The sequence below is a fragment of the Salvelinus sp. IW2-2015 genome, unplaced genomic scaffold (assembly GCF_002910315.2).
Source record: "Salvelinus sp. IW2-2015 unplaced genomic scaffold, ASM291031v2 Un_scaffold3470, whole genome shotgun sequence".
NCBI classification, from domain to species: domain Eukaryota; kingdom Metazoa; phylum Chordata; class Actinopteri; order Salmoniformes; family Salmonidae; genus Salvelinus; species Salvelinus sp. IW2-2015.
This window is the reverse complement of record NW_019944750.1, coordinates 33989-43192: the sequence shown is the minus strand read 5'-3', so window position 1 is coordinate 43192 and position 9204 is coordinate 33989. Positions and strand designations below refer to the sequence as shown.

Sequence of the window (9204 nt, the reverse complement as noted above, 5' to 3'; positions counted from 1 at the left end):
AGAGCTGCATAAGCAAGAGTTAACTCTGGGAAAAAATGATTTGTTTTTCGACAGGTAGCCACTGTGTTCCATTTTGGAATTATGCAGTGTTGCAGTCTGGAATTCTAGACTGTTCTATTTACAATAATCAAATCCAACATCCTGCAATCAATGTTCCATTCTACAGATCTATTGCGAATTAAAAGTCTTCTCATCCAGAATCTATTACAGAATCCAGAGTGTTCTGTGTTGGTGTACATTTTGATGGTATCAATTAGGATTATTATCAGAATTTATCAACAGAAACCACCAAGTCGTGGTAATAGTTAAATAGTTGAAATGGTAACTTCTTCTCAAACTAGTCTACCTGGTTAAATAAAAGGTGAAATAAATAAAAATATATTTTTAAAAAGTCCTTAACCCATAACCAAGGGTTAACTGAGAGAATGAGTTTGAAGAGGAACTGATGATTCCTCATAAAAGTTCCGTCCTGCATATAGATTAACGTATGTGGCCTTACGCTAGAGAGAAAGGGAGAGGGGTAGAGAAGAGTGAGAGAGAAGAGAAAGGGGAGAGGTAGAGAGAGTGAGAGAGAGAGAAGAAGAGAGAGAGAGAGAGAGAGAGAAAGAGGGAGGGGTAGAGATAGTGAGAGAGAGAAAGGGGAGAGGTAGAGAGAGAGAGAGAGAAAGGGGGAGGGGTAGAGAGAGTGAGAGAGAGAGAGAAAGGGGAGGGTAGAGAGAGTGAGAGAGAGAGAGAGAGAAAGGGGAGAGGTAGAGAGAGTGAGAGAGAGACACACAGAGGGGTAGAGAGAGTGAGAGAGACAAAGAGGGGTAGAGAGAGGTGAGAGAGAGAGACAAAGAGGGTAGAGAGAGTGAGAGAGAGAGACAAGAGGGGAGAGAGAGTGAGAGAGAATATGGAGGGGATAGAGGCAGAAGTAGCCCTTGTCCTGCTATTCTCATCTGGCCTCCTGCTGTAAAGTCTGGAAAACCTGCCGTTCAGATCTCTACTGAGCGACAAAACAGCAATAAAGTCTGAAAATGATTTTTGTTTGCATCTTCCACCGTTTCCCATAGAGCTATACAGACCCTCAGTGTTCTAGAGCTATACAGACCCTCAGTGTTCTAGAGCTATACAGACCCTCATGTTCTAGCTCAGCCAGTGTTCTAGAGCTATAAGACCCTCAGTTTTCTAGAGCTACAGACCTCAGTGTTCTAGAGCTAACAGACCATCAGTGTTCTAGGCTACACAGACCTCAGTTCTAGAGCTATACAGACCTCAGTGTTCTAGAGCTAAAACCCTCAGTGTTCTAGAGCAAGATCATTTCTAGAGCCACAGACCCTCAGTGTTCTAGAGCTACAGACCCTCTGTTCGGAGCTACACAGCCCTCAGTGTTCTAGAGCTACACACACCCTCAGTGTTCTAGAGCTCATTGTTCTAGAGCTACACAGACCCTCAGTGTTCTAGAGTTATACAGACCCTCAGTTTCTAGAGCTATACAACCCTTCAGTGTTCTAGAGCTACACAGACCCTCATTGTTCTAGGAGCTACACAGACCCTCCAGTGTTCTTAGAGCTACACAGACCTCAGTGTTCTACAGCTACACAGACCCTCAGTGTTCTACAGCTACACAGACCCTCAGTGCTCTAGAGCTACACAGACCCTCAGTGTTCTAGAGCTACACAGACATTCGAGCTACCCTCAGTGTTCTAGAGCTATACAGACCCTCAGTGTTCTAGAGCTAACCAGACCCTAGTGTTCTAGAGCTATACAGACCCTCCGTGTTCTAGAGCTACACAGACCCTCAGTGTTTCTAGAGCTACACAGACCCTCAGTGTTTCTAGAGCTATACAGACCCTCAGTGTTCTAGAGCTACACAGACCCTCAGTGTTCTAGAGCTACACAGACCCTCAGTGTTCTAGAGCTATACAGACCCTCAGTGTTCTAGAGCTACACAGACCCTCAGTGTTCTAGAGCTATACAGACCCTCAGTGTTCTAGAGCTACACAGCCCCTCAGTGTTCTAGAGCTATACAGACCCTCAATGTTCTAGAGCTATACAGACCGTCAGTGTTCTAGAGCTACACAGACCCTCAGTTCTAGAGTTATACAGACCCTCAGTGTTCCAGAGTATACAGACCCTCAGTGTTCCAGAGCTATTCAGACCCTCAGTGTTCCAGAGCTATTCAAACCCTCAGTGTTCTAGAGCTATACAGACCTTCAGTGTTCTAGAAACATATGGGAAGGTCCTCAACAGTTGTTCTCTTTGTGTGTGTAGGGGTCAACCCAGGATGGCCAGAGCAGAGCAGAGAGATCCAAGCCAGAGCAGAGCTCTGAGTGCATGGAGTGCATGGAGAGGACAGTAAAGGTGAGGACAGTAGAGGGGTAACTGAGTGCATGTAGAGGACAGTAGAGGGGTAACTGAGTGCATGTAGAGGACAGTAGAGGGGTAACTGAGTGCATGGAGAGGACAGTAGAGGGGTAACTGAGTGCATGTAGGGACAGTAGGGGTAACTGAGTGCATGTAGAGGACCGTAGAAGGGTAACTGAGTGCATGGAGAGGACAGGAGAGGGGTAACTGAGTGCATGTAGAGGACAGTAGAGGGGTAACTGAGTGCATGGAGAGGACAGTAGAGGGGTAACTGAGTGCATGTAGTAGAAACAGTTAGAGGGACTGAGTGCATGAGAGGACAGTAGAGGGTAACTGAGTGCATGTAGAGACAGTAAGGGAACTGAGGTGCATGGAGAGGACAGTAGAGGGTAACTGAGTGCATGGAGAGGACAGTAGAGGGGTAACTGAGTGCATGTAGAGGACAGTAGAGGGGTAACTGAGTGCATGGAGAGGGACAGTAGAGGGGTAACTGAGTGCATGGAGAGGACAGTAGAGGGGTAACTGAGTGCATGTAGAGGACAGTAGAGGGGGTAACTGAGTGCATTAGAGGACAGTAGAGGGGTAACTGAGTGCATGGAGAGGACAGTAGAGGGGTAACTGAGTGCATGTAGAGGACATTAGAGGGGTAACTGAGTGCATGTAGAAGAGAGTGGGATGACCTTCTCACCTTCTGCACTGGCCAAAGGTAAATCGCTCGCCAGGAAGCTTAACACACACATACGGACACCCGAGTTCACATGCGCCAGACATGGCTTAAAAAGGCATTACGACTCTGGGAGCTTTCAATTATTTTGTTATATGTTGGCACAAACTAAAAAAAATCTGTCTTACTCACTCTCTGTGTTTGTGGTGTGTGTGTGTGTGTGTGTGTGTGTGTGTGTGTGTGTGTGTGTGTGTGTGTGTGTGTGTGTGTGTGTGTGTGTGTGTGTGTGTGTGTGTGTGGTGTAGTGTGTAGTGTGTAGTGTGTGTGTGTGTAGTTGTGTGTGTGTTGTGTGTGTGTAGTGTGTATTGTGTGTGTTGTGTGTAGTGTGTAGTGTGTAGTGTGTGTGTGTGTGTAGTGTGTGTGTGTGTGTGTGTGTGTGTGTGGTGTGTGTGTGTGTAGGTGTATTGTTGTGTGTGTGTGTGTTGTAGTGTGTGTGTGTGTGTAGTGTGTGTGTGTGTGTGTGTATAGTGTGATTGTGTGTGTGGTGTGTGTGGTGTGTTAGTGTGTGTGTGTAGTGTGTTGTAGTGTGTATTGTGTGTGTGTTGTGTGTGTGTGTGTGTGTAGTGTGTGTAGTGGTGTAGTGGTGTGTGTGTGTGTAGTGTGTGTGTGTGTGTGTAGTGTGTATTGTGTGTGTAGTGTGTTGTGTGTGTGTGTGTGTTTGTGTGTGTGTGTGTGTGTTGTAGTGGTGTAGTGTGTGTGTGTGTGTGTGTGTGTTGGTTGTGTGTGTTAGTGTGTGTAGTGTGTAGTGTGTGTGTGTGTAGTGTGTGTGTTTGTTGTGTTGTGTAGTGTGTGTGTGGTAGTGTGTTTGTGTGTGTGTGTTTGTGTGTGTTAGTGTGTGTAGTGTGTGTGTGTGTGTGGTGTGTTGTGTGTGTGTGTGGTGTAGTGTGTGTAGGTGGTGTAGTTTGTAGTGTGTGTGTGTGTTGTGTGTGTGTGTGTGTGTGTGTGTAGTGTGTGTAGTGTGTAGTGTGTGTGTGTATGATAACATCATCCTATTTTTCTAGGACCATGAGGTAGTTCAGGGTTGCGTTTCTGCCTATTCTCCCTTTTCAGGGAAAATAAATGGTTACACTAATATTGTTGGACATGTTTCTCTATTTCTCCTCTTTTGTTCTATCCCTTTATATTGCCTCAGAGTTGGTCTTTATACCTTCGCCTTTAATCATTGCTAATAAAAAATAAAATAAATCCCTGCTATGATTTTTAATGGCTGCCAATGCTTCATGTTGCCTAGTGTGCTATTGCCAGACGATAATCAACTGCTGTGAACACACAGCCATTCACTGCACTACAGGGCACATAGACACACCACAGTGACATTGCTAGGGCTGGTCAATAGATCCTCATTAGCTTAATACGTAGAGTGTACAAAACCATTAGGAACACCTGCTCTTTCCATGACATAGACTGACCAGATGAATCCAGGTGGATGCTATGATCACTTATTAGTCGTCTGTTAAATCAATTTCAATCAGTGTAGATAAAGGGAGGTGACAGGTTAAAGAATAATTTTTAAGCCTTGAGACAACTGAGATATGGATTGTGTATGGGCCATTCAGAGTGTGAATTGGCAAGACAAAAGATTTAAGTGCCTTTGAATGGTGTTATGGCAGTACAGTAGGTGCCAGGCGCACCGGTTTCTGTCAAGAACTGCAACTCAGCTGGTTCTCATACACTCAACAGTGTCTCCGTGTGTATCAAGAATGGTCCACCACCCAAAGGACATCCAGCCAACTTTGACCACGACTGTGGGAAGCATTGGAGACAAAATGGGCCAGCATCCCTACGGAATGCTTTCGTCACCTTGTAGAGTCCATGCCCTGATGAATTGAGGCTGTTCTGAGAGCAAAAAAAGGTTGCAAACCCATTATTAGGAACGTGTTCTTAATGATTGGTATATTCAGTGTAAACTATAGTAGAATCCTGGACCACAATTTTTTCACACTGTAAAATGTCTGTCTGTCTGTCTGTCTGTCTGTCTGTCTGTTGTCTGTCTGTCTGTCTGTCTGTCTGTCTGTCTGTCTGTCTGTTGTCTGTCTGTCTGTCTGTCTGTCTGTCTGTCTGTCTGTCTGTCTGTCTGTCTGTCTGTCTGTCTTGACTGTCTGTCTGTCTGTCTGTCTTTGTCTCTCTGTCTATAACTCAAAATAACTCAATTAGCTTTTGATTTCAGTCATCATATTAACATCACTGAAATAGTTTTTCCTTTCACTCTTACAGGAAAGAGTGAAACGGAGAGGGGAGGAGGGAAACGGAGAGGGGAGGAGGGAGAGGAGTGGAGTGTGTGAAGAGGGATGATCGAAGCAGAGTGGGAGGGAGAAGAGGATAGGGGATAGGGGATAGACGATAGAGAATAGAGGATAGAGAATAGAGAATAGAGGATAGAGAATAGAGAATAGAGAATAAGAGATAGAGGAATAGAGAATAGAGAATAGAGAATAGAGGATATATGATAGAGGATAGAGAATAGAGAATAGAGTTATAGAGTATAGAGAATAGAGGATAGAGAATAGAGGATATATGATAGAGGATAGAGGATAGAAGAATAGAGGATTAGAGGAATAGATAGAGAATATAGATAGAGGATGGAGGAAAAAGAATTAGAGGATAGGAGAATAGAGGATCGAGGGAGTAGAGAATAGATATAGAGAATAGAGATCCGAGGGAGTAGGGAATAGAGTATAGAGAATAGAGGATCGAGGGAGTAGAGAATAGGGATAGAGAATAATAGGATCGAGGGAGTAGAGAATAGAGTATAGAGAATAGAGGATCGAGGAGAGTAGGGAATAGAGTATAGAGAATAGAGGATCGAGGGAGTAGAGAATAGAGTATAGAGAATAGAGGATCAAGGGAGTAGAGAAATAGAGTATAGAAGAATAGAGGGAGTAGGGAGTAGGGTATAGAGTATAGAGGATCGAGGAGTAGAGAATAGAGGATAGAGAATAGAGTATCGAGGGAGTTAGAGAATAGAGAATAGAGAATATAAGCCTAGGGAGTAAGAATATGAGAGTATAGAGAATAGAGCTGAGGGAGTGAGAGGAGTAGAGAATAGAGTATAGAGAAATAGAGGAGTAAGGAGTAGGGAATTAGAGATAGAGGAGCGAAGGTTAGAGATAGAGTATAGAGAATAGAGGGAGTAGGGAGTAGGGAATAGATAATAGAGGATCGAGGGAGTAGAGAATAGAGTATAGAGAATAGAGGGAGTAGGGAGTAGGGAGTAGGGAATAGATAATAGAGAATAGAGGGAGTAGGGAATAGATAATAGAGGATCGAGGGAGCACCAGTAGCAGTACGTGTGTCTACCAGTAAGGTGCATCATGTTATTAAAGCGGCCTAGGCTTGTTACCACCGTGATGCTGTGTTGGTTTGTGAGTTGGTTTGTGAGTTGATGGCTGCTGTCTGTCTACCAGTACGGTCGTGGATGGTGTCATAACAGAAGTGAACGGTACCTTGTACAGCCTAATGGCAGCCTCGTGTCGTTGGTTGGTGGCGTGCAGCCGCAGTTTATCCACACTGTTGCTGTAGTAGTCGCACGCGTTGCACTTCAGATGCACGGGGTTGCCGATGGCGACGCACTTCAACCTCCACTGGTTGGCTTTCCCTCCTTCCTTGATGTGAGCCACCAGCTGATGCTTCTGCATGTGTTTGTCTGTCTTACAGTGCAGCTGGAAGTTGGCCTTGAGCTGGGTGTTGTAGGTGCACAGCTTGCACTGGTACACATCTCCCACAATGCCACGCCACTCGTCCTCGGGCAGGGTGCGTTCGGCATTGACGTGGGCACCCAGCACCTCCAGGCTGTCGGAGGTGAAGCGGCTGCAGACAGAACACTGGTAGATGTGGAGCGACGGGTCGCTGATAGGTGGGGAGAGCTCGCCACTGCCGCCGATGCCGCTTTCGCCGGAGAGGACAGACAGGTCATCAGCCATCAGCTGACCACTGGCCAGACGCAGCTCCGCAGACAATTCATTATTCACTGGAGACAGAGAGAGAGAGGGATGGTTAGAGAGGGAGAGAGAAGGACAGTTAGAGAGAGAGAGAGAGGGGGAGAAAGAAGAGAGGTGAGACAGAGAGAGTGATTTGGCAGACAAGGAGAATAAGAGAGAAGGAAACAGGAAAGAAGAGAAGAAAGAGTGAGCAGGGAGAGAGACAGAGAACGTAGGTGAAAACCAGAAAGCATAAGAGAACCAAGAGCATCAAAAAGCAGACAGAGGAGGTTGAGGTGGAGATGGAAAAGGAGGTGGAGGAGGAGGAGGTTGAGGTGGTGGAGGAGGTGGAGGTGGAAGAGGAGGTGGGGAGGAGAGGTGGTGAGGAGGAGGAGATGGAGGAGGAGGTGGAGGAGGAGGTGGTGGTGGAGGAGGTGGAGGAGAGGTGGAGGGGAGGTGGGAGGAGAGGTGGAGGTGGAGGAGGAGTGGAGGGTGGAGTGGAGGAGCGGAGGAGGAGAGAGGAAGAGGAGGTGGTTGGAGGGAAGAAAGATGGAGGTGGAGGTGGCATGAGGTGAGTGGTGGAGGTGGAGGAGGAGGAGAGGTGGAGGAGGTTGGAGGGAGGACGTGGAGGTGGAGGAGGAGGAGAGGTGAGTGGAGGAGGAGATTGATTGGTGGAAGAACAGGAGGAGACGTGTGGAGGAGAGTTGAGGTGGAAGGAAGGTGGAAGAGGTGGAAGTAGAGGAGGAGGGGAGGAGGGACATGGAGGAGAGGGTGGAGGTGGAGCGTGGGGAGAGGTGGAGGTGGAGGAGGAGGTGGAGGAGGAGAGGGTGGAGTGGAGGTGAGGTGGAGGAGTGGAGGAGGAGTGGAGCTGGGGGAGGAAGGCAGAAGAAGAAAGAAGACTAGCCATAGCATAGCACTATAGGCCTCAGTCACACCAAAGGATTTGATCAAATTAAAGCATTGCACAGACCCAGTGGCTCCAATCAAAGCCTCGACTATAAAAAAAATCTAACAGGATTGGATCAGGAGCAATTTACAATCATCCCTTTCAATTTGTCAGCTTCCTCATCAGATAAGTTTTAATGACTCTGGGCTAGGGCAGTGCAGGGCTAGCTTTAGAAGTAGCGGGTAGAAGAGCTAGCAGGCCGTCTCACACAACATGAAACGCTGATCGATACAAAAGGAGCTCTGTTCTGTTACGACACTTCTCCCTCCCTCTCCCTCTCGCTCTCTCTCTCCTCTCTCTCTCTCTCTCTCGTCTCTCTTCTCTCTCTCTCTCTCTGTCTCTCGTTCGCTCTCTCTCTCGCTCTCTCTCGCTCTCTTCTGCCCCCAGAACTAAAACAGATCATCTTCCATTCATGTATTATGTGCGTTTGATCCTCCTCCCACTCCCTCCCTCTGTCTCCCTCCCTCCGTCTCCCTCGCTCTCCCTCTCTGTCTCCCTCAATTCCATTCAAGGGGCTTTAGTGGGCATGGAAACATATATTAAACATTGCCAAAGCAAGTTAAATAGTTAATAAACAAAAGTGAAATATAGAAAATAGATAGAAATAGAAAATGAACAGCAAACATTACACTCACAAAAGTTTCAAAAGAATAGAGACATTCCTTTGAAACAAATGTCATATTATGTCTATGTACAGTGTTACAACGATGTGCAAATAGTTCAAGTACAAAATGAAAAATAAATACATTTAAATATGGGTTGTATTTACACTGGTGTTGTTCTTCACTGGTTGCCCTTTTTCTTATGGCAACAGGTCACAAATCTTGCTGCTGTGATGGCACACTTGGTATTTCACCCAGCAGATATGGAGTTTATCAAATTTGATTTGTTTTGGAATTGCCTCTCTCTGTTGTGTCTCCTTTCCAGAACATGTAGATATAAAGACTAACACATTTGAATCGAACAATTACACATTTGTTTTTTTACAGTACAAATCTGCTAATTAGTCGAAATAGTGCGTCTGTTGTTCGTGTGTGTGTGTCTGAACAACATTTGCTACACACGGTTGTGTGTGTGTGTGTGTGTGTGTGTGTGTGTGTGTGTGTGTGTGTGTGTGTGTGTGTGTGTGTGTGTGTGTGTGTGTGTGTGTGTGTGTGTGTGTGTGTGTGTGTGTTTTGACTCTTTGCACATTACACTAGACTCCACACACACACTAATGCATACTTACACTGACATTCCAAAAACAATACCACACCATGCATCTCTCTCTT

General features: G+C 46.1%; 1 protein-coding gene across 1 annotated transcript in view; it reads right to left on the bottom strand.

Annotated features, from left to right (window-relative positions):
- The window catches only part of LOC112075924 (zinc finger homeobox protein 4-like), a 49433-nt gene that overhangs the window by 31600 nt on the left and 8629 nt on the right, over nucleotides 1–9204 (bottom strand). Inside the window, exon 4 of the mRNA XM_024142837.2 lies at nucleotides 6514–7037. Coding sequence (XP_023998605.1) covers nucleotides 6514–7037 — 524 coding nt within the window. The remainder of the gene's footprint in view (nucleotides 1–6513; nucleotides 7038–9204) is intronic.